General features: G+C 39.2%; 3 protein-coding genes across 4 annotated transcripts; 1 reads left to right on the forward strand and 2 right to left on the reverse strand.

Annotated features, from left to right (window-relative positions):
• The first annotated feature begins 804 nt into the window (after positions 1-804).
• Positions 805-4,453, forward strand: LOC106594567 (macrophage mannose receptor 1). Its single transcript, XM_045690223.2, has 3 exons — positions 805-1,193; positions 1,386-1,742; positions 1,846-4,453. The coding sequence occupies exons 1-3, from the start codon at positions 962-964 to the stop codon at positions 1,851-1,853; spliced, it is 597 nt and encodes a 198-aa protein (XP_045546179.2). The 5' UTR covers positions 805-961; the 3' UTR covers positions 1,854-4,453.
• A 315-nt stretch (positions 4,454-4,768) lies between these two features.
• On the reverse strand, positions 4,769-9,323 carry LOC106594568 (uncharacterized). The gene is made up of 2 exons (XM_082958321.1): positions 7,905-9,323; positions 4,769-7,751 (listed from the first exon to the last, which is right to left on the reverse strand). Exons 1-2 carry the CDS (start codon positions 8,191-8,193, stop codon positions 7,744-7,746), a joined length of 297 nt encoding a protein of 98 aa, XP_082814447.1. The 5' UTR covers positions 8,194-9,323; the 3' UTR covers positions 4,769-7,743.
• A 5,128-nt stretch (positions 9,324-14,451) lies between these two features.
• Positions 14,452-23,518, reverse strand: LOC106563870 (C-type mannose receptor 2-like). Of its 2 annotated transcripts, XM_082958322.1 has the most exons (6): positions 23,434-23,518; positions 21,961-21,999; positions 20,718-21,080; positions 20,193-20,561; positions 19,653-20,009; positions 14,452-19,499 (listed from the first exon to the last, which is right to left on the reverse strand). In XM_082958322.1, the coding sequence occupies exons 2-6, from the start codon at positions 21,995-21,997 to the stop codon at positions 19,492-19,494; spliced, it is 1,134 nt and encodes a 377-aa protein (XP_082814448.1). In that variant the 5' UTR covers positions 21,998-21,999; positions 23,434-23,518; the 3' UTR covers positions 14,452-19,491. The 2 variants fall into 2 exon arrangements, with proteins under 2 accessions (XP_082814448.1, XP_045546181.1); XM_045690225.2 differs by having other exon boundaries at positions 20,193-21,080.
• Positions 23,519-24,317: the final 799 nt, after the last annotated feature.

Genomic DNA, 24,317 nt, shown 5'->3' on the forward strand with positions numbered 1-24,317 from the left:
CTAGTTAACATCTGTAGCATGTCACCATGTTGTTGGTAGAAGTTCTAGTTAACATCTGTAACATGTCACCATGTTGGTAGAAGATCCAGTTTACATTTGTTTTCCATCCAATCTCCAGGGATGGACCTGCCTCTGTTCCTCGTCCTTGTTTTCTCAGGTAAGTGTTCATTTCTGCACGTGTGTTTGTGTCTGTCTCCACAGGGCTGTCTATCCTCCCCTCATAATGTTGGTTTGTTCTCCACAGGGCTGTCCATCCTCCCCTCATAATGTTGGTTTGTTCTCCACAGGGCTGTCCATCCTCCCCTCATAATGTTGGTTTGTTCTCCACAGGGCTGTCCTTCCTCCCCTCATACCGCCCTCATCAGTTCCACTTTGTGGAAATGAGAAAGACCTGGACTGAAGCTCAGAGTTTCTGCAGACAGAACTACACTGACCTGGCCACCATAGATGACATGGTAGATATGAAGAAGCTCCATAACACAGAGGATTTTACAGCCTGGATAGGGCTGTATCTCAGCAGCTGGAGGTGGTCTCTGGGAAACATAGAGTTAGAGGGGGAGGGGTTTTGGGCCACAGGACATCCAGAAAATTATCGCAACAAAGAAGAGTTCTGTGTGTATATGATGCAAAATGGGCTTAGGCATGATGACAACTGTGACAAACAATGGTATTTTGTCTGCAATGATGGTGAGTTCCCCTGTCCATTTCATCATCAATCAATGATGTTGTCATATACCAAATCATTTAATTCAGAGAAAAGATTCATATTTTATTTTATTTATTTCATTTATTTACAAACATTCATCTGTATTTGTATTTTGTTATATCTTATTTTTTTCTAATAGAGAAAAATGCGACCAATAAGTATATTGTCATCACTGAATCTAAGACTTGGAGTGATGCTCAGCTCTACTGTCGGGAGAAACACACTGACCTGGCCAGTGTGAGGAACACAACAGAGATGGAGACCATAAAGTCTATCTTACTAAATCCTGGCAACAATCAACCAGTGTGGATTGGCCTGAAGAAATCTCTTGGAGTCTGGTCTGATCAGAGTGGCTCCTCCTACAGAAACTGGGATTCAAACGAGCCGAATGGGGGAAATGATGGAGCCTTCTGTGGTGAAGTAAAATCATCTGGAAAGTGGAATGATAAAGCATGTACTCAGACACAACCCTTTATTTGCTACGATGGTGAGCTACTGACAAAAATCCACAATATAGATCTACATTTACCATTCAATATTACTATAAAGTATTGAAGAGAGGGACTGAACATTTTGGGTAGGGGGTGGGGGGGTGGAGATGGGGGTGAATGTTCACTGAATAACAACAATTTTCCATTATGTGCTTATCATGAGTCTCTGTGTCCTCTTCTTCCTCCAGATGAGCTGGTCCTGGTCTCAGAGAACAAGACGTGGTCAGAAGCCCTGTGGCACTGCAGAAACCTGGACATGGAGCTGGTGTCTGCCCACAACCAGAGCATCCAGCACCTGGTCCAACAGAGAGCCAAGAAGGCCTCCACTCCCTTCGTCTGGCTGGGCCTGAGGTACACCTGCACCCTGGACTTCTGGTTCTGGGTCAATGGAGAAGAGTCCTGCTACCACAACTGGGCCGATGGGGAGGGCTACAACACCAGCAAGGAGCAGTGTGGGAACACGGGGGCCATTCAGAGAGACGGGGGACAGTGGGTCGGCAAGGCTGAGACTGAGAGATTCAACTTCATCTGCAGCAAAAGTGATGGTGAGATTTGATCTCTTTCTTTTGATGTGTTGAACCTCTACCCCTTGACCTCTCTCTCTCTCTCTCTCTCTAAATGTATTTCCTGGTATATTCTCTAATCCAGATTACTAGAACCAGACCCTACTCTCTGTAGACCAGCTGAACCCTACAGTCCAGAATGTTCCAGATCCTGCACTGTAGACCAGCTGAACCCTACAGTCCAGAATGTTCCAGACGTTCTCACATTTACATTATATAAGGTGATGGATACAGGATATTTTCAATAATGTTACGTCGTTTATTATCATATTTTGTTTGAATATTTTAACACACTGTTATGCTGTTACTGTTTCCATCCTGTACGTTTCTTAAAAACACTCATTATACCATTAAAAACACTAAGATGTGAAGGTCTTGAGTTGTTTACTACTCTATCAAGTGATAGACAATAACAGCCTTTTAGTAGACACTTGTATCTGAAGTGACTTATATTCATGCATGGATTTTACTTAGGGGTGGTCCCAGGAATCAAACCCACTCTTCTAGCATTGCAAGCACCCTGCTCTACCAACATTAGCCACAGGAAGTAGTTTGGGCTTAGGGTGGGTGCTGCAATATTTTGGTGACGGGTCACAACTTGTTTCCAAGTGAAAACCTAAATGGTCTATTCATTCCTTTTTAGTAGACACTCTTAATCAGATCAGTATAGTAGTGAGTGGAAACATTTTAATACATTTAGGTACTGGTCCCACGTGGGAATCAAACACTCAACCCTACCATTGCAAGTACCATGCCATACCAACTGAGCCACGTCATCACATCACCACAAACCACTTGATGTTTCAATGTACTCAATTACTGGATTGTGTTGTTCTTTATGCTGATGGAAAGTCTACAGGTACAAACCTAGATGACCAGCCTCTGTACAATACACTAATGTACATTTACAGTACGTGGTTTGTAAGGATGGTCAATTAATACTGCTCAAAAAGTGGTTGTTTTCCATGTTTTTTGATCAATCAGACTATTTAATTTCATATGGATGTTTTGTGTCTTTGCCAATAATTTTGGACCTTTTTTTTGTGTAAATGTTTGAGGACAGGGTTTTGTTCTTTCTGGATTCCATTAGAATGATGATCTCAGAGAAAGGGACAAGGCATCGACTATTACAATTCAAACTGCTGAATCCTACAAAATACTGATATTATTTATACAACTGCCTTTTATGCCAAAGTAGAGATGCTGAAAAATGTTTTCTTTTGATTTGTAAGGGGGTGACAACAACCTCAGCACCACTACTTCCTGCGGCTATGCTAACAACTGAGCTACATTTACACTGTTACTGTTTCCATAGTTACAATTATATTTTATATTTGTCATAGATGTTATTTAATATTTAAGTTGAACTTTTAGTTTGTTTGTAACAGTTAATTTGGAGTTCAACAAACACTTTACATTATTTCATTTTAATGTTATTCAACTTTTATTTTTAAACAGCTAATTTATTAGTTATTTGATTTATCAATAATGTAAATTGTGTGATACTTACTTAGAGGATATGCTAAATGTGATTCTTTGTAGTGGTGGAAAGTCTATATTCAACTAATCGGTTGTTACATTCCTCAGCTAGAAAACCAAATAATGTCGCTCAAACAGAAGGGGGAAGTAACAAAGTCACTGACAAACCATAAAACGGAACAGGTTGGTGTTAAGGAGTGGCTCTGAAAGACAATCATGGCGGAGTCCACTGAAAGTTGCCTAGCAACAACAACTGGAACCTATAAGACACCCACCATGAGCCTCCACTAAATTTGCCCAAGAAGAGGTAAACAAAATAAAAACCCACACCAAACTTAAAGACAGGAAGCGAACCAAAAAGTGGAACAAAAAGAAAAACAGGGAAGATCAGGTAAAGGTTGTTTTTCTAGAAATAACATAGAGAGTGCCAACTAAAGAGAATTGTAGAACTGGGCCAGCCACTGTTAAATAGAACCTTGGCCAGCACAGCTGAAACACCTTCCCACTAACGAGATGGACAAGAAAGCACAGGTGTAACACGTGTTTGTTATATCTAGCCTAGCTGTAAAAGAACGCACATCTGCACAGTTTCACGTTTAATGACATGTGCCACTCATCCTGACAACCCATTCATCCGTAAAGCAGCACACTGTCGTAAACCATAACAACGTATAGTATGACGTACAGCACGTCGTACCATACATAACAGTACTGACTAACGAGGTGACACCAACCGGTGCGCCCAACGTGCTAACGTGCTATATGTGCTAAAGTCCAACCTCAAAACATACATGGAAAAACCAAAGCCCGCAACACGATTCAAATGCTTTAATTGCAAATGAAGTTAAACCTCTATATTTTATTAATGGTGATGAATTCAAATTGCTAATGTTCATCCTAATTAGTATTGGATCACATATCTCCTTTTGTTTACTGTTTACATGATGTGGAAATATACACTGTGCTTAGATGTTGTTTTCTCATACAACGTACAATGATTGATGAATTGATTGATTGGTTGGTTAATTGGTCATTTGATTGCTTGATTTGTAAATTGGACTTGTTGATTAGATTGACTGCCTGCTTAATTTGTTAATTGATTAATTGTATTGATTAGTTGATTTGTTGCGTTGATGATTAATTTGTTGACTGAATTTAATTGGATTGATTGATTTATATGTTAATAAAGTTTATTTACCATCAGAGTGGACCGATTATAAACCATGGATCTCAGTTATTCTTTTTCTATTATCTGAAGCCAGGTCCTACAACAACAGCAGACAGTGGTCCTATTGACTTACTGATGATCTGAGGTCAGGTCTAACATCCTGTATACAACAGCAGACAGTGGTCCTATTGACTTACTGATGATCTGAGGTCAGGTCTAACATCCTGTATACAACAGTAGACAGTGGTCCTATTGACTTACTGATGATCTGAGGTCAGGTCTAACACCCTTATCAAAATCCCTTCTATTCTTTCCTCTGTTTCTTGAAATAAGTATTAAAGAAAAAACTAAACAAACTAGAGGCATTTTCATAACTTTATTATATATATTTTTTTTACTGCGTACAGGATGAATGTACCATAGTGAAATAGTTAAAGGGGCAATCTGCATTTCAACCAATAACAAAGTGTAAACCCCACCACTGTTTTGGGAAAATCTTTAGGATGGAAATAGACATTAATAGACAGAACAAAATACAAAAGGACTGACCATCCATGATATCATCATTATAGTTTAAACTATGTTTCTGAGATTATACAGGATGACCATCCATGATATCAACATTATAGTTTAAACTATGTTTCTGAGACTATACAGGATGACCACCCATGATATCAACATTATAGTTTAAACTATGTTTCTGAGACTATACAGGGTGACCATCCATGATATCAACATTATAGTTTAAACTATGTTTCTGAGACTATACAGGATGACCACCCATGATATTGACATTATAGTTTAAACTATGTTTTTGAGGCTAAACAGTGTTTGTTTACAATTACATTGTTTACAAACAATGGAATAAAACACATTTATATGTTGGGTTCTGATGGGACATGACAGCTGAATTAAGCTCATGAGGCATTTATGAGTCATATACTTCAAGAATTAATGGGTACATTTCATGAATTAAAATTTTTAAAACAGATGCCCCCGTCACAGATTGCCCCTTTAAATGAAGACTCCACCACCAGCACCAGAACAGATACAGTCATTTAAATGCTACACACTAGTATCATAGAAAAATGACTGCTGTTACAATATATTTAAAACAACTCAAAAAAACGTAAAATATTTCTATAATGGAATGCAATTAATGGTCTAGATAAAATAATGAATAAGTGAAATATACTCTGGAAACAGTAAAAGGAAGTTGTAATAGAAAATAAATAAAACTACTGAATATTGAGAACAACTAAAGGCTAACCTTTAACATTCATTAATGTTCATTAACATCAACAAGTATAGCAAGTAAATATGGAAACAACAGTATGGTATGATATTATTACATTACAAGAGTATAATATAAAATATGTTATTATAAAATCCTGTATCCATCTCCTTATATAATATCAAATATCAGTTCAAGATAGAGTTAAGGAAAAAGATACTAAATAAACTAAAGCAAAAATAGTAAAATAAAAAGTAACACAATAAAAATAACAATTACGAGGCTATATACAGGGGGTACCTGTACCGAGTCAATTTGCAGGGTAGAGGTTAGTCTAGTTATTTTCTACATTAAAGTAGGTTTGTTACCAACCAGTAATAAAACAACAGCACAACATAATAATAATCAATTCACATGTTATAATATACAAATATTGAAAACATGTCACAATAATCTAGTGAGCACTATGTAGCTCTATGTTTTATTTCCAGTGAGCTCTACATAGCTCTATGTTTTATTTCCAGTGAGCTCTATGTAGCTCTATGTTTTTTCCAGTGAGCTCTACATAGCTCTATGTTTTACTTCCAGTGAGCTCTATGTAGCTCTGTTTTATTTCTAGTGAGCTCAATGAAGCTCTATGTTTTATTTCTAGTGAGATCTATGAATCTCTATGTTTCATTTCCAGTTAGCTCTATGTAGGTCTATGTTGTATTTCCTTTGAGCTCTATGTAGCTCCATGTTTTATTTCCAGTGAGCTCTATGTAGCTTTATGTTTTATTTCCAGTGAACTCCATGTTTTATTTCCAGTGAGCTCTATGTTTCATTTCCAATGAGCTCTATGTAGCTCTATGTTTTATTTCCAGTGAGCTCTATGTAGCTCTTATGTTTTATTTCCAGTGAGCTCTATGTAGCTCTATGTTTTATTTCCAGTGAGCTCTATGTAGCTCTATGTTTTATTTCCAGTGAGCTCTATGTAGCTCTATGGTGTATTTCCAGTGAGCTCTATGTAGCTCTATGTTGTATTTCCAGTGAGCTCTATGTAGCTCTATGTTTTATTTCCAGTGAGCTCTATGTAGCTCTATGTTTTATTTCCAGTGAGCTCTATGTAGCTCTATGTTTTATTTCCAGTGAGCTCTATGTAGCTCTATGTTTTATTTCCAGTGAGCTCTATGTAGCTCTATGTTTTATTTCCAGTGAGAACTATGTAGCTCTATGTTTTATTTCCAGTGAGCTCCAACAGTATTGGGACAGTGACACTATGTGTGTTCTTCTGGCTCTGTACTCCAGCACTTTGGATCTTAAATAATACAATGTCTATGAGGTTAAATTGCAGACAGTCAGTAATTTTGTGTGTCTGTAACTTTCTCGCTCACCATTATTCTTGAATTTCCATAATAATGTTTGCATCCACATTAATGTATAAGTGTTTCGAAACAAACATATTATATTCTTATTTACAATAAAAGTGACTCCACAATGACACTGTACATTATTTACTATTCATTTCCATTGGGCACAAAATAATCTGAAACAACCAAAACAAACAGCTAATGCATCCAACAGGTTTGTAAAGTCACAAGCCAGATGTAAAAATTGCGTGCTATGAATATGGGACCAAATACTGACCTTTTGACTACATTATTACACACATACTGTAAGTAAATTTGTCTCGATATGTTTGGTCCCCTAAAATGGGAGGGACTATGTACAAAAAGTTCTGTAAGAGCTGTAACGGTACACTCAGTATGGATGAAAAACCCTCAAATTAAAGCTGACAGTCTGCACTTCAAACTCACAGCTGAATCATTTCAAATCCAAAGTGCTGGAGTACAGAGCCAAAACAACTAAACATTTGTCACTGTCCCAAAACTTCTGGAGTTATCTGTAAATAAATACACATATATTAAAAAAATAATGAGTATCCATCACCTTGTATGATGTAAATCTGAGTATATCTGGAACATTCTGGACTGTAGGGTTCAGCTGGTCTGCAGAGCAGGGTCTGGAACATTCTGGACTGTAGGGTTCAGCTGGTCTACACAGCAGGGTCTGGAACAATGTTGGCTGTAGGGTTCAGCTGGTCTACAGAACAGGGTCTGGTCCTAGTAATCTAGATTAGTGAACAAAGGAAAGATTACTGTAAGCGAGAGAGAGAGAGAATACATTTGACGAGAGAGAGAATGAGCTACAAAGGTAAAGAAGTAAAACAGAAAAATAAAAAAAATAACTCAACAAGACAGCATCCAAAGAGATCAAATCTCACCATCACTTTTGCTGCAGATGAAGTTGAATCTCTCAGTCTCAGCCTTGCCGACCCACTGTCCCCCGTCTCTCTGAATGGCCCCCGTGTTCCCACACTGCTCCTTGCTGGTGTTGTAGCCCTCCCCCTTGGCCCAGTTGTGGTAGCAGGACTCTTCTCCATTGACCCAGAACCAGAATTCCAGGGTGCAGGTGTACCTCAGGCCCAGCCAGACGAAGGGAGTGGAGGCCTTCTTGGCTCTCTGTTGGACCAGGTGCTGGATGCTCTGGTTGTGGGCAGACACCAGCTCCATGTCCAGGTCTCTGCAGTGCCACAGGGCTTCTGACCACGTCTTGTTCTCTGTGACCAGGACCAGTTCATCTGGAGGAAGAAGAGGGGGAAACAGAGACTCACGCTAATTATTAATATATTAAGTTAACTTTGATTCTAAGGCCTACATCTTTGTACATTATTGTTTAGTCCTTCTCATCACAACATTACGGTAATACCAGATGTTAAACGTATGTCTTTATTGAGGATTTGAAGTGTTTGTCAGCGGCTCACCGTCATAGCAGATAAAATGAGTGTTGGTGGTACAACCCTGATAATTCCACTTTCCAGAAGGGAAAGTAACTTCACCACAGAACTCTCCGTTCTGATAACTCCCATCTGCATTGTTCTCCTTGTATGTTTCCCAGCTCTTGATAGAGAAGCCACTCTGGTCGGACCACCTCCAGACTCCAAGAGATTTATTCAGACCAATCCACACTCTGTAGATACCAGTGACGTTAGGTAAGATACTCTTAATGGCGTCCCTCTCTGTTGTGTTCCTCACACTGGCCAGGTCTGTGTGTTTCTTCCGACAGTAGAGCTGAGCATCACTCCAAGTCTTATATTCAGCAATGAGAATGTACTTATTGGTCGCATTTTTTTCTATTTGAAATAAATAAGACATAACAAAATACAAATACAGATGAATGCTTGTAAATCTTTTTTTTTTTTTTATAAATAAAATATGAATCTCTTATCTGAATAAAATGATTTGGTATTTGACAACATCGTTGATTGATGAGGAAATGGACAGGGGAACTCACCATCATAGCAGACAAAATGAAATGTTTTACTACAGTCATAATTTTGCCAAGTCGCATTTAGCAACATATACACACACAACGTTTCGGCATCATTATTTGGATGATGATCATCCCAAAACACCTCCCCCTCTAACTCTCTGTCTCCCAGAGACCACCTCCAGATTATGTTATACAGCCCTATCCAGGCTGATCCTCTCCAACTAGCTGATACTGTGCTATTGAGCTTCTTCATATCTGCCATGTCATCTATGGTGGCCAGGTCAGTGTAGTTCTGTCTGCAGAAACGCTGAGCTTCAGTCCAGGTCTTATTCAAATTCACAAAGTGGAACTGATGAGTGAGGGATGAGGGGAGGATGGACAGCCCTGTGGAGAACAAACCAACATTATGAGGGGAGGATGGACAGCCCTGTAGAGAACAAACCAACAATATGAGGGGAGGATGGACAGCCCTGTGGAGAACAAACCAACAATATGAGGGGAGGATGGACAGCCCTGTGGAGAACAAACCAACATTATGAGGGGAGGATGGACAGCCCTGTGGAGAACAAACCAACATTATGAGGGGAGGATGGACAGCCCTGTGGAGAACAAATCAACATTATGAGGGGAGGATGGACAGCCCTGTGGAGAACAAACCAACATTATGAGGGGAGGATGGACAGCCCTGTGGAGAACAAACCAACATTATGAGGGGAGGATGGACAGCCCTGTGGAGAACAAACCAGAAATGAACACTTACCTGAGAAAACAAGGAGGAGGAACAGAGGCTGGTCCATCCCTGGAGATCGGAGGGAAAACAAGAGTTAACTAGAACATCTACCAACAACATGGTGACATGTTACAGATGTTAACTAGATCTTCTACCAACATGGTGACATGTTACAGATGTTAACTAGATCTTCTACCAACATGGTGACATGTTACAGATGTTAACTAGATCTTCTACCAACATGGTGACATGTTACAGATGTTAACTAGATCTTCTACCAACATGGTGACATGTTACAGATGTTAACTAGATCTCCTACCAACAACATGGTGACATGTTACAGATGTTAACTAGATCTTCTACCAACATGGTGACATGTTACAGATGTTAACTAGATCTTCTACCAACATGGTGACATGTTACAGATGTTAACTAGATCTTCTACCAACATGGTGACATGTTACAGATGTTAACTAGATCTTCTACCAACATGGTGACATGATACAGATGTTAACTAGATCTCCTACCAACAACATGGTGACATGTTACAGATGTTAACTAGATCTTCTACCAACAACATGGTGACATGCTACAGATGTTAACTAGATCTTCTACCAACATGGTGACATGTTACAGATGTTAACTAGATCTTCTACCAACATGGTGACATGTTACAGATGTTAACTAGATCTTCTACCAACAACATGGTGACATGCTACAGATGCATTAAGTGTTATGAATAATAATGACTGAAAACACAAACATAAAGTGTTCCAGTATTAATTTGTAAATAGGCTGTCTATAATCACTGTTTGAAGGAGCATATCACATTTTAAATGACATGATTTATTTCATGCACAGTATGCACATCCAGGCTAGTATTTTCTGGTGTTCAATAATATATATTTACAAACATGAACAATAAGTCTTTACTAAATAGAAATACTCATTCACTTAATGTGTGGAACTTTATTCTTTCAACAGGTGTACATGCAGAGATTATAGATAAATCCTCCTACCTGATGTTTACTGGTGATTTAGATGTTGTCTTTGTGGTTGTATTACTTTGTTGTCTGCTCTCTCTCTCTCTCTCTCTCTCTCTCTCTCTCTCTCTCTCTCTCTCTCTCTCTCTCTCTCTCTCTCTCTCTCTCTCCATGTGGTTCTGTCACCTCTAGGACAGGTGAATGTTATTCAGGTGCATTACTATACTTGTACTTCCTGCTACCCAACTTCATATTGTAGTGATGTCATGATGGAGGGATGAATAGCATCTCTATTCGTTGTTCAGACTTATTTCCATAGAGACAAAATGACTGGTCAAAGAAAACAAAATGTGAAGGAAAACCTGCAGCACACATGTAAATACTAACACAACACTGTTCTCTCTCTCTCTCTCTCTCTCTCTCTCTCTCTCTCTCTCTCTCTGATGCTCTCTCTGTCTGTCTCTTTGTCTCTCTGTCTCTCTCTCTTTCTCTCTGTCTCTCTCTCTCATAGAGATGTAGGATCTTAATTGGACCAGTTTCTTACATCAGGAAAATGATCATACATGGAATGTGAATTATTGTTTGAAATATAATTAACATTGGTAGTATAATGGCCTTAATGAAGTGCTCAGTGATTTCAACGTGGCACCGTCATATGATGCTACCTTTTCAACAAGTCAGTTTGTCAAACAGTTATTGCGAAGTGGAAATATCTCGGCGCAAAAACAGCTCAGCGGCTAATTGGTAAAAATTGTCTGTCCTCGGTTGCAACATTCACTACTGAGTTCCAAACTGCCTCTGGAAACAAGAACTGTTCGTCGGAAGATTCATGAAATGGGATCTATGGCAGAGCAGACGCACACATACAGAAATATCTTTTTGAGATCGGTATGGAAGTACTTGACTGGCCTGCACAGAGTCCTGACCTCAACCCCATCGAACACCTTTGGGATGAATTGGAACACCAACTGTGAGCCAGGCCTAATCGCCAAACATCAGTACCCGACCTCATTAATGCTCTTGTGACTGAATGGTAGCAAGTCCCCTCAGAAATGTTCCAACATCTACCAACATCCAACACCAACTGTTTGACGAGCAGTTGTCCACATACTTTTGATCATGTGGTATAGCTGAACCAACATATGCTGAACAAACATGCAACAATTTCAAAGATTTTTTCTGAGTAACAGTTCATATAATTTAAATAAATAAATTAGGCCCTAATCTATGGATTTCACATGACTGGGAATACAGAAATGCATCTGTTGGTCACAGATATCTTTAAAAAAAGACATCTTCACGGTATCTCTGTGCATTGAAATTGCCATCGATAAAATGCAACTGCGTTCATTGTCCATAGCTTATGCCTGCACAACGCCATACATGTGGTCTGCAGTTGTGAGGCCGGTTGGATATACTGCCAGATTCTCTAAAATGAAGTTTGAGGCAGGTTATGGAAGATATGTTAACATTCAATTCTCTAGAACCAGCTCTGGTGGACATTCCTGCAGTCAGCATGCCAATTGCACGCTCCCTCAAAACTTAAGACATCTGTGTTGTGCGACAAAACTGCACATTTTAGAGTGGCCGTTTTATTGTCCCCAGCAGAAGGTGCACCTGTGTAATGATCATGCTGTTTATTTAATCAGCTTCTTGAAATGCCACACCTGTCAGGTGGATGGATTATCTTGATAACGGATAAATGCTCACTAACAACGATGTAAATACATTTGTGGCCAACATTTGAGAGACATAAGCTCTTTGTGCGTTGGGAACATTTCTGGGATCTTTAATTTCAGCTCATGAAACATTGGACCAACACTACATGCTGCATTTTGTTCAGTGTATTATATTGACAAGTCGACTCACCGCTCTAACAATGGAAAAACATGTCCTCAAATATGGAAGTCAGGCGGGAGAAGACGAGATCAGATGCGACTGTTTTAGCCAATGAGAGGGCAGATACGCAGCTCTTCCTGTAAGCAACAGTTCAATAAACCTAGTTGCCTCGCTGGCTGAAGAGACACTGAGATTTAGAAGCAAAGCAAATAGCCTAAACATTAATAAAACAAGTAAAATACACAGACAACCCACAACTTCACCTATAAAAGGTTGATTAGCATTATTTAGCATTCATGCATTCATTCAATGTTTTATTGTAATAGGTCTATAGTACATGATGACTTGTGTTTAATAAAAAGCACTGTATAAATGTATTGTAGATGGCTATTGCCTTACCTATGTGTGATAAAAGACAATGTTTTATTGTAATAGGTCTATAGTACATGAAGGCTTGTGTTTAATAAAAAGCACTGTATAAATGTATTGTAGATGGCTATTGCCTTACCTATGTGTGAGAAAAGCCAATCTAATGACTTGTTAGTCTATATTGCGAGTAGCCTGGTATCTAAATGTTCCCCTGATTCCCCCCTCGCCCCTTCCCCCTTCACAAATTAGTATATTTCATATACTATACAGCCCAAACTTAGGCCTAACTGGAAGCAGTAGGTCACATGATCTGTGTCAGCGTGTCTTTCTCTGTTTTCAGATCAGCAGTAGGTCACATGATCTGTGTCAGCGTGTCTTTCTCTGTTTTCAGATCAGCAGCTGGTCACATGATCTGTGTCAGCGTGTCTTTCTCTGTTTTCAGATCAGCAGCTGGTCACATGATCTGTGTCAGCGTGTCTTTCTCTGTTTTCAGATCAGCAGCTGGTCTGTCACTTCTCACCGACAGAGACACAGCACATGGACCAGCAGAACCAGAACTCCTAGAAAATAAGTCATTTCATTTCAGAAATGTAGCAGCATCGGGCTCAAGAGACCTTTTTTTATGCAGCAATGATTGTATCTAATGCTGCGTTCGTAACCAAGTGGGAAGTGAGAATCTACCAAATTACGACTGGGGAAAAAACACTTGAACGGTCCTCCAACTGGTAATTACTAGTGGGAAACACGTCTATCATCCCTGGCAGGGTTCTCCCCAAAGAATGTAAGAAGGGCTCTGTTGTCACCTTGTGGACTGGCTGCACCACAATGTAAAATAAATGGACTATATTTATGATCAATAGCTAGGTTTCCATCCTATTGGTGACAGATTTTCATGTGAAAATTAAAAAATACACATCAAAACTGTATGCATTTTCCCACCAGAGAGGTGTTTTTATTAAATTGACTTGTTGATGATAAAAGGCCGTGATTGATGATGTAGTAGACATGAAAACAACTTTTTCCAGTTAAACTCCCTTCGTATCGAATGAAAAAGACAAGTTTATAAATGTGTTTATATCACATTTACAACTCTACTGATTGATTAGTCACATAAGATGCGTTATATGTACTGTGGTGTTGGGACCGGTGCTCTAGCCAGCAGCTGGCAGATACAGTTATATAGTGAATGTACTCAGATACAGTTATATAGTGAATGTACTCAGATACAGTTAAATAGTGAACGTACTCTGGTGTTGGGACCGGTGCTCTAGCCAGCAGCTGGCAGATACAGTTATATAGCGAATGTACTCAGATACAGTTATATAGTTAATGTACTCAGATAGTTATATAGCGAATGTACTCAGATACAGTTATATAGTGAATGTACTCAGATAGTTATATAGTGAATGTACTCAGACACAGTTATATAGTGAATGTACTCTGGTGTTGGCACCGTTGCTCCAGCTGGCAGATACAGTACCTGTACCATGTGAGTTCCTATTTGTACTTCTGAAGATACCATGTGTGCACCTTTGACCTTTTTGTACATCAAGGAACAGCACTGTACCACAACAGTATTCTTATATATGAGAGTGTTTTAATTAATGCACTCCACACCAAAAGGTTCCAAGATAGCATTTATGCACACTTAGGGGTTCATTCTATCAGGTCTAGATTTTTTACATTTTTACATTTTAGTCATTTAGCAGACGCTCTTATCCAGAGCGACTTACAGTAGTGAATGCATACATTTCATACAATTTCATACATTTTTTTTGCTGCTACGCTAGCGACACTCCCGGTTGTCGAGTTGTAACTACGTTAAGCATCTCCCAGCTTTATACCTGAACCGGAAATTGCCATTGGCTGCACAGTGCTGAATAGATGTTAATAATTTTTTTATATTTGCAATATAATAATTTTACTGTTTCCAAAGTGTATGTTTCTTAATAACACTAATTATCTCATAATAACACTAACATTTTATCTTTTAAGTTATTTTAAATATTATTTGAACATGTAACTACTCTATCACGTGTAATAAAAACTGTAATATCTTATGCTTCACGGAGTCGTGGCTGAACGATGACAACATCAACATACACCTGGCTGGTTATACGATGTACCGGAAGGAATAAACAGCGGCGTCTGGTAAGACAAGGGGTAGCGGTCTATATATTTTTGTAAACAACAGCTGGTGCACGATATCTAAGGAAGTCTCGAGCTTTTACTTGCCTGAGTTAGAGTTCCTCATGATACGCTGTAGACCACACTACCTACCGAGAAAGTTTTTATCTGTATTCTTTGTAGCTGTTTACATACCACCGCAGTCATAGGCTGGCACTAAGATAGCATTGAATGAGCTGTATTCTGCCATAAGCAACAACAAAAAAACGCTCACCCAGAGGTGGCGCTCCTAGTAGCCGGGGAGCTTAATGCAGGGTATCTTAAAACAGTTTTACAAAATTTCTACCAGCATGTTAAATGTGCAACCAGAGGGAAAATAACTCTGGACCACCTATACTCCACACACAGAGACACATACAAAGCCCTCCCTCGCCCTCCATTTTGCAAATCTGACCATAATTCCGTCCTTCTGATTCCTGATTACAAGCTAAAATTAAAGCAGGAAGCACCAGTGACTAGATCATTAAAAAAGTGATCAGATGAAGGAGATGCTAAGCTACAGGACTGTTTTGCTAGCACAGACTGGAAAATGTTCCTGGGTTCCTCAAATGGCATTGAGGAGTACACCACATCTGTCATTGGCTTCATCAATAAGTACATCGATGACGTCGTCCCCACAGTGACCAAATGTACATAACACAACCAGAAGCCATGGACTACAGGCAACATCCACACTGAGCTAAAGGCTAGAGCTGATGCTTTCAAGGAGCGGGACTCTAACCTGGAAGCTAATAAGAAATCCCGCTATCCCCTCCGACGAACCATCAAACAGGCAAAGCATCAATACAGGACTAAGATCCAGTCGTACTACACCGGCTCTGACGCTCGTCAGATGTGGCAACAGTAGACAGTGTCCCTACTTTCTTACTGATGATCTGAGGTCAGGTCTAAGACCAGGAATACAACAGTGGACAGTGTTCCTATTGACTTACTGATGATCTGAGGTCAGGACTAACACCCTGTACACAACAGTAGACAGTGTTCCTATTGACTTACTGATGATCTGAGGTCAGGTCTAACACCCTGTATACAACAGTAGACATTGTTCCTACTGACTTACTGATGATCTGAGGTCAGGTCTAACATCCTGTATACAACAGTAGACAGTGTTCCTATTGACTTACTGATGATCTGAGGTCAGGTCTAAGACCAGGTATACAACAGTAGACAGTGTTCCTACTGACTTACTGATGATCTGAGGTCAGGTCTAACATCCTTATCAAAATCCCTTCTATTCTTTCCTCTGTTTCTTGAAATAAGTATTAAAGAAAAAACTAAACAAACTAGAGGCATTTTCATAACTATATAGATTTTTTTTTACTGCGTAAAGGGTGAATGTACCATAGTCAAATAGTTAAAGGGGCAATCTGCAGTTCAATCAATAACAAATTGTAAACCCCACTATGTCACGTCCTGACCAGTAAAGGTGTTATTTGTTATTGTAGTTTTGTCAGGACGTGGCAGGGGGGTGTTTGTTTTATGTGGTTCGGGGTTTGTTGGGATATGTGTTTATGTAGAGGGGTGTTTGTTTAGAGTATTCCGGAGTTTTTGGTTATGTTCTATGTTTTGTTTTTCTATGCTCTGTCTATGTTGTGTATTTCTTTGAGAGCCATACCAGGCCAACACAATCAGGAACAGCTGTACTTCGTTGTTGCTGATTGGGAGTCATACTTAGGTAGCCCTGTTTTCACCTGTCATTTGTGGGATGTTGTTTTTGCATAGCTGTGTGTGTAGCCTGCAATACTGTTCGTTCGTTCTTTTCTTGTTGTGTTTTGTTAAGTGTTCAATAAAAGTTAAGATGAGCACTCAACCCGCTGCGCCTTGGTCTACTCCATACGACAACCGTTACACACCACTGTTTTGGGAAAATCTTTAGGATGGAGCTAGAGAAATGTAACCACAAGTTACATTTTGGGTTCTGATGGGAAATGACAGTTGAATTATGCTCATAAGGCATTTATAAATGATATACTTCAAGAATGAATGGGTACATTTCATGAATAAAAAATTCTAAAACAGATGCCCCCGTCACAGATTGCCCCTTTAAATGAAGACTCCACCACCAGCACCAGAACAGATACAGTCATTTAAATGGTACACACTAGTATCATAGAAAAATGACTGCTGGTACAATATATTTAAAACAACTCAAAAAAACGTAAAATATTTCTATAATGGAATGCAATTAATGGTCTAGATAAAATAATGAATAAGTGAAATATACTCTGGAAACAGTAAAAGCAAGCTGTAATGGAAAAGAAATAAAACAATTGAATATTGAGAACAACTAAAGGCTAACCTTTAACATTCATTAACGTTCATTAACATCAACAAGTATAGCAAGTAAATATGGAAACAACAGTATGGTATGATATTATTACATTACAAGAGTATAATATAAAATATGTTATTATAAAATCCTGTATCCATCTCCTTATATAATATCAAATATCAGTTCAAGATAGAGTTAAGGAAAAATATACTAAATAAACTAAAGCAAAAATAGTAAAATAAAAAGTAACACAATAAAAATAACAATTACGAGGCTATATACAGGGGGTACCTGTACCGAGTCAATTTGCAGGGTAGAGGTTAGTCTAGTTATTTTCTACATTAAAGTAGGTTTGTTACCAACCAGTAATAAAACAACAGCACAACATAATAATAATCAATTCACATGTTATAATATACAAATATTGAAAACATGTCACAATAATCTAGTGAGCACTATATAGCTCTATGTTTTATTTCCAGTGAGCTCTACATAGCTCTATGTTTTATTTCCAGTGAGCTCTATGTAGCTCTATGTTTTTTCCAGTGAGCTCTACATAGCTCTATGTTTTACTTCCAGTGAGCTCTATGTAGCTCTGTTTTATTTCTAGTGAGCTCAATGAAGCTCTATGTTTTATTTCTAGTGAGATCTATGAATCTCTATGTTTCATTTCCAGTTAGCTCTATGTAGGTCTATGTTGTATTTCCTTTGAGCTCTATGTAGCTCCATGTTTTATTTCCAGTGAGCTCTATGTAGCTTTATGTTTTATTTCCAGTGAACTCCATGTTTTATTTCCAGTGAGCTCTATGTTTTATTTCCAATGAGCTCTATGTAGCTCTATGTTTTATTTCCAATGAGCTCTATGTAGCTCTATGTTTTATTTCCAGTGAGCTCTATGTAGCTCTTATGTTTTATTTCCAGTGAGCTCTATGTAGCTCTTATGTTTTATTTCCAGTGAGCTCTATGTAGCTCTATGTTTTATTTCCAGGGAGCTCTATGTAGCTCTATAATTTATTTCCAGTGAGCTCTATGAAGCTCTATGTTTTATTTCCAGTGAGCTCTATGTAGCTCTATGTTTTTTCCAGTGAGCTCTACATAGCTCTATGGTTTATTTCCAGTGAGCTCTATGTAGCTCTATGTTTTATTTCCAGTGAGCTCTATGTAGCTCTATGTTTTATTTCCAGTGAGCTCTATGTAGCTCTATGTTTTATTTCCAGTGAGATCTATGTAGCTCTATGGTTTATTTCCAGTGAGCTCTATGTAGCTCTATGTTTTATTTCCAGTGAGATCCAACAGTATTGGGACAGTGACACTATGTGTGGTCTTCTGGCTCTGTACTCCAGCACTTTGGATCTTAAATAATACAATGTCTATGAGGTTAAATTGCAGACAGTCAGTAATTTTGTGTGTCTGTAACTTTCTCGCTCACCATTATTCTTGAATTTCCATAATAATGTTTGCATCCACATTAATGTATAAGTGTTTCGAAACAAACATATTATATTCTTATTTACAATAAAAGTGACTCCACAATGACACTGTACATTATTTACTATTCATTTCCATTGGGCACAAAATAATCTGAAACAACCAAAACAAACAGCTAATGCATCCAACAGGTTTGTAAAGTCACAAGCCAGATGTAAAAATTGCGTGCTATGAATATGGGACCAAATACTGACCTTTTGACTACATTATTACACACATACTGTAAGTAAATTTGTCTCGATATGTTTGGTCCCCTAAAATGGGAGGGACTATGTACAAAAAGTTCTGTAAGAGCTGTAACGGTACACTCAGTATGGATGAAAAACCCTCAAATTAAAGCTGACAGTCTGCACTTCAAACTCACAGCTGAATCATTTCAAATCCAAAGTGCTGGAGTACAGAGCCAAAACAACTAAACATTTGTCACTGTCCCAAAACTTCTGGAGTTATCTGTAAATAAATACACATATATTTAAAAAATAATGAGTATCCATCACCTTGTATGATGTAAATCTGAGTATATCTGGAACATTCTGGACTGTAGTTTTCAGCTGGTCTACAGAGCAGGGTCTGGAACATTCTGGACTGTAGGGTTCAGCTGGTCTACACAGCAGGGTCTGGAACAATGTTGGCTGTAGGGTTCAGCTGGTCTACAGAACAGGGTCTGGTCCTAGTAATCTAGATTAGTGAACAAAGGAAAGATTACTGTAAGCGAGAGAGAGAGAGAATACATTTGACGAGAGAGAGAATGAGCTACAAAGGTAAAGAAGTAAAACAGAAAAAAAATAAAAATAACTCAACAAGACAGCATCCAAAGAGATCAAATCTCACCATCACTTTTGCTGCAGATGAAGTTGAATCTCTCAGTCTCAGCCTTGCCGACCCACTGTCCCCCGTCTCTCTGAATGGCCCCCGTGTTCCCACACTGCTCCTTGCTGGTGTTGTAGCCCTCCCCATCGGCCCAGTTGTGGTAGCAGGACTCTTCTCCATTGACCCAGAACCAGAAGTCCAGGGTGCAGGTGTACCTCAGGCCCAGCCAGACGAAGGGAGTGGAGGCCTTCTTGGCTCTCTGTTGGACCCAGTGCTGGATTCTCTGGTTGTGGGCAGACACCAGCTCCATGTCCAGGTCTCTGCAATGCCACAGGGCTTCTGACCACGTCTTGTTCTCTGTGACCAGGACCAGTTCATCTGGAGGAAGAAGAGGGGGAAACAGAGACTCACGCTAATTATTAATATATTAAGTTAACTTTGATTCTAAGGCCTACATCTTTGTACATTATTGTTCAGTCCTTCTCATCACAACATTACGGTAACACCAGATGTTAAATGTATGTCTTTATTGAGGATTTGAAGTGTTTGTCAGCGGCTCACCGTCATAGCAGATAAAATGAGTGTTGTTGGTACAACCCTGATAATTCCACTTTCCAGAAGGGAAAGTAACTTCACCACAGAACTCTCCGTTCTGATAACTCCCATCTGCATTGTTCTCCTTGTATGTTTCCCAGCTCTTGAAAGAGAAGCCACTCTGGTCAGACCACCTCCAGACTCCAGAAGATTTATTCAGGCCAATCCACATTCTGTAGATATCAGTGACGTTAGGTAAGATACTCTTAATGGCGTCCCTCTCTGTTGTGTTCCTCACACTGGCCAGGTCTGTGTGTTTCTCCTGACAGTAGAGCTGAGCATCACTCCAAGTCTTATATTCAGCAATGAGAATGTACTTATTGGTCGCATTTTTTTCTATTTGAAATAAATAAGATATAACAAAATACAAATACAGATGAAGGCTTGTTAATAGTAAAAAAAATGAAAATAATATGTATCTCTTATCTGAATAAAATGATTTGGTATTTGACAACATCGTTGATTGATGAGGAAACTGACAGGGGAACTCACCATCATAGCAGATAAAATAAAATGTTTTACTGCAGTTAAAATTTTGCCAAGTCGCATTTAGCAACATATACACACAAAATGTTTCAGTATCATGATTTGGATGATGATCATCCCAAAACACCTCCCCCTCTAACTCTCTGTCTCCCAGAGACCACCTCCAGATTATGTTATACAGCCCTATCCAGGCTGATCCTCTCCAACTAGCTGATACTGTGCTATTGAGCTTCTTCATATCTGCCATGTCGTCTATGGTGGCCAGGTCAGTGTAGTTCTGTCTGCAGAAACGCTGAGCTTCAGTCCAGGTCTTTGTCATGTTCACAAAGTGGAACTGATGAGGGAGGGATGAGGGGAGGATGGACAGCCCTGTGGAGAACAAACCAACATTATGAGGGGAGGATGGACAGCCCTGTGGAGAACAAACCAACATTATATGAGAAGGATGGACAGCTCTGTGGAGAACAAACCAACATTATGAGGGGAGGATGGACAGCCCTGTGGAGAACACACCAACATTATGAGGGGAGGATGGACAGCCCTGTGGAGATAATATATGAAAGGTTCCCACTGGTACACCTAAAAACTGTCTACTGTGTATGTATGAAAGTCTCCCACTGGTATACCTAATAAACTGGCAACTGAAAGTCACCCACTGGTATACCTAATAAACTGGCCACTGAAAGTCACCCACTGGTATACCTAATAAACTGGCCACTGAAAGTCACCCACTGGTATACCTAATAAACTGGCAACTGAAAGTCACCCACTGGTATACCTAATAAACTGGCCACTGAAAGTCTCCCACTGGTATACCTAATAAACTGGCCACTGAAAGTCACCCACTGGTATACCTAATAAACTGGCCACTGAAAGTCACCCACTGGTATACCTAATAAACTGGCCACTGAAAGTCACCCTCTGGTATACCTAATAAAATGTCCACTGAGTGTATATGAAATGCTCCCACTGGTATGTACATAATATTGCTGTCAATTCTGCACACACGTCTCAAGTTATGGTTCAGCACACACGCAGATGCACTTGCACACACACGGACAAACACACATGGATGCACACACACACACACACCACACGCACACACACACACACACACACACACGCACACACACACACACACACACACACACACACACACACACACACACACACACACACACACACACACACACACACACACACACACACACACACACACACGGAAGCAAACACAGAAATAAACACTAACCTGAGAACAACAGGATGAGGAACAGAGATTGGTCCATCCCTGGAGATTGGAGAGGAAAACCTATTGGATTCACACACTCCAAAACACTGCTATTAACAAAACCTATTGGATTCACACACTCCAAAACACTGCTATTAACAAAACCTATTGGATTCACACACTCCAAAACACTGATATTAACAAAACCTATTGGATTCACACACTCCAAAACACTGCTATTAACGAAACCTATTGTATTCACACACTCCAAAACACTGCTATCAACAAAACCTATTGGATTCACACACTCCAAAACACTGCTATTAACAAAAACCTATTGGATTCACACACTCCAAAACACTGCTATCAACTAAACCTATTGGATTCACACACTCCAAAACACTGCTATCAACAAAACCTATTGGATTCACACACTCCAAAACACTGCTATTAACAAAACCTATTGGATTCACACACTCCAAAACACTGCTATTAACAAAAACCTATTGGATTCACACACTCCAAAACACTGCTATCAACTAAACCTATTGGATTCACACACTCCAAAACACTGCTATCAACAAAACCTATTGGATTCACACACTCCAAAACACTGCTATTAACAAAACCTATTGGATTCACACAATCCAAAACACTGCTATTAACAAAACCTATTGGATTCACACACTCCAAAACACTGCTATTAACAAAACCTATTGGATTCACACACTCCAAAACACTGCTATTAACAAAACCTATTGGATTCACACAATCCAAAACACTGCTATTAACAAAACCTATTGGATTCACACACTCCAAAACACTGCTATCAACAAAACCTATTGGATTCACACACTCCAAAACACTGCTATCAACAAAACCTATTGGATTCACACACTCCAAAACACTGCTATTAACAAAAACCTATTGGATTCACACAATCCAAAACACTGCTATTAACAAAACCTATTGGATTCACACACTCCAAAACACTGCTATTAACAAAACCTATTGGATTCACACACTCCAAAACACTGCTATCAACAAAACCTATTGGATTCACACACTCCAAAACACGTCTATTAACAAAACCTATTGGACTCAGTTACCAGATGTTGTGGGTGTTGTTGAATGACTCTGTTACCTGATTTTGTGGGTGTTGTTGAATGATTCTGCTACCAGATGTTGTGGGTGTTGTTGAATGACTCTGCTACCAGATGTTGTGGGTGTTGTTGAATGACTCTGCTACCAGATGTTGTGAGTGTTGTTGAATGACTCTGCTACCAGATGTTGTGGGTGTTGTTGAATGACTCTGCTACCAGATGTTGTGGGTGTTGTTGAATGACTCTGTTACCTGATGTTGTGAGTGTTGTTGACTGACTCTGCTACCAGATGTTGTGAGTGTTGTTGAATGACTCTGCTACCAGATGTAGTGAGTGTTGTTGAATGACTCTGTTACCTGATTTTGTGGGTGTTGTTGAATGACTCTGTTACCTGATTTTGTGGGTGTTGTTTGTCGTGGTTGTTGTCAGCTGTCCCTCTCCCTCTGAGTGGCTCTGTCTTCTCTGAGACAGGTGTGTTATACATGTCACTAAACCCCTCCTCCTTCACTTACTCCTTATCTTCATGATGTCACTATGTTTAGGTTTCGTGTCAGAGGAACATGCAAAAAAGAAAGTGAGGTTTATTATCTTGTTGTCATACACTGTGTACATACACACACACACACTCATATCAAGTAATCAAATGAACTATGGCACCGCCAGGACATGGTGACGCTAACAGAACCATATAAGATCCTGTAACGACTAGCAGGCAAATTTGAGACAGACACAAAGCTGAACTTTCACTCCAAATAGACTTTTAGTTTATGTAACATTTCCATTCATATTTCCACACATTTTGGTGAGGCTGTCATCCAGAGCCACTTGTACTCACTCGTTGTGCTTCACAGTACCTCTTCCTCCTTACCAGGTCTTTGGTCTAACATACTATGTCTCACAAACACACGAGAATGTCCTCTTGAAACACCTTTAGCAGCTGTAGGACTGAAAAGCTAGCAATTCTGCGACATGGATTGTGATATATCAAGCTGAGGTTTCAGTTTAACCAATATAACTGGGTTACAATTACATTTGACCTAATATACAATTATCTAGTTTAAAAGTATCAATGTGGACAAGTGATACTGATAGTGTCTTTCAAAACTCACGGAATCAACAACTGTGGATTGCCTTGTGGGAAAACGGAAGGAAAGAGATGTTGTTTGTAAACACGGCATGGTAACTAGGAAAAATTGTTTGGTTGAACATTACAAATAAAACCTATTCAGATCAATCAAGATGGCGAACACACAAGTATAGGGACAAAGTGGAGGA

The sequence above is a fragment of the Salmo salar genome, chromosome 11, assembly GCF_965601325.2.
Source record: "Salmo salar chromosome 11, fSalSal1, whole genome shotgun sequence".
Taxonomy (NCBI): Eukaryota; Metazoa; Chordata; class Actinopteri; order Salmoniformes; family Salmonidae; genus Salmo; species Salmo salar.

Excerpts from the sequence above, each read along its gene's own strand:
- LOC106594567 (XM_045690223.2), top strand. The coding sequence starts at position 962 with ATGGAGACCATAAAGTCTATCTTACTAAATCCTGGCAACAATCAACCA. Across the intron at positions 1,194-1,385 it reads ACCCTTTATTTGCTACGATG|ATGAGCTGGTCCTGGTCTCA; the intron begins GTGAGCTACTGA and ends TTCTTCCTCCAG.
- LOC106594568 (XM_082958321.1), bottom strand. The coding sequence starts at position 8,193 with ATGGAGCTGGTGTCTGCCCACAACCAGAGCATCCAGCACCTGGTCCAA.
- LOC106563870 (XM_045690225.2), bottom strand. The coding sequence starts at position 21,997 with ATGGACCAATCTCTGTTCCTCATCCTGTTGTTCTCAG. Across the intron at positions 21,081-21,960 it reads CCTCATCCTGTTGTTCTCAG|GGCTGTCCATCCTCCCCTCA; the intron begins GTTAGTGTTTAT and ends TGTTCTCCACAG. Across the intron at positions 20,010-20,192 it reads TCATTTTATCTGCTATGACG|ATGAACTGGTCCTGGTCACA; the intron begins GTGAGCCGCTGA and ends TTCTTCCTCCAG.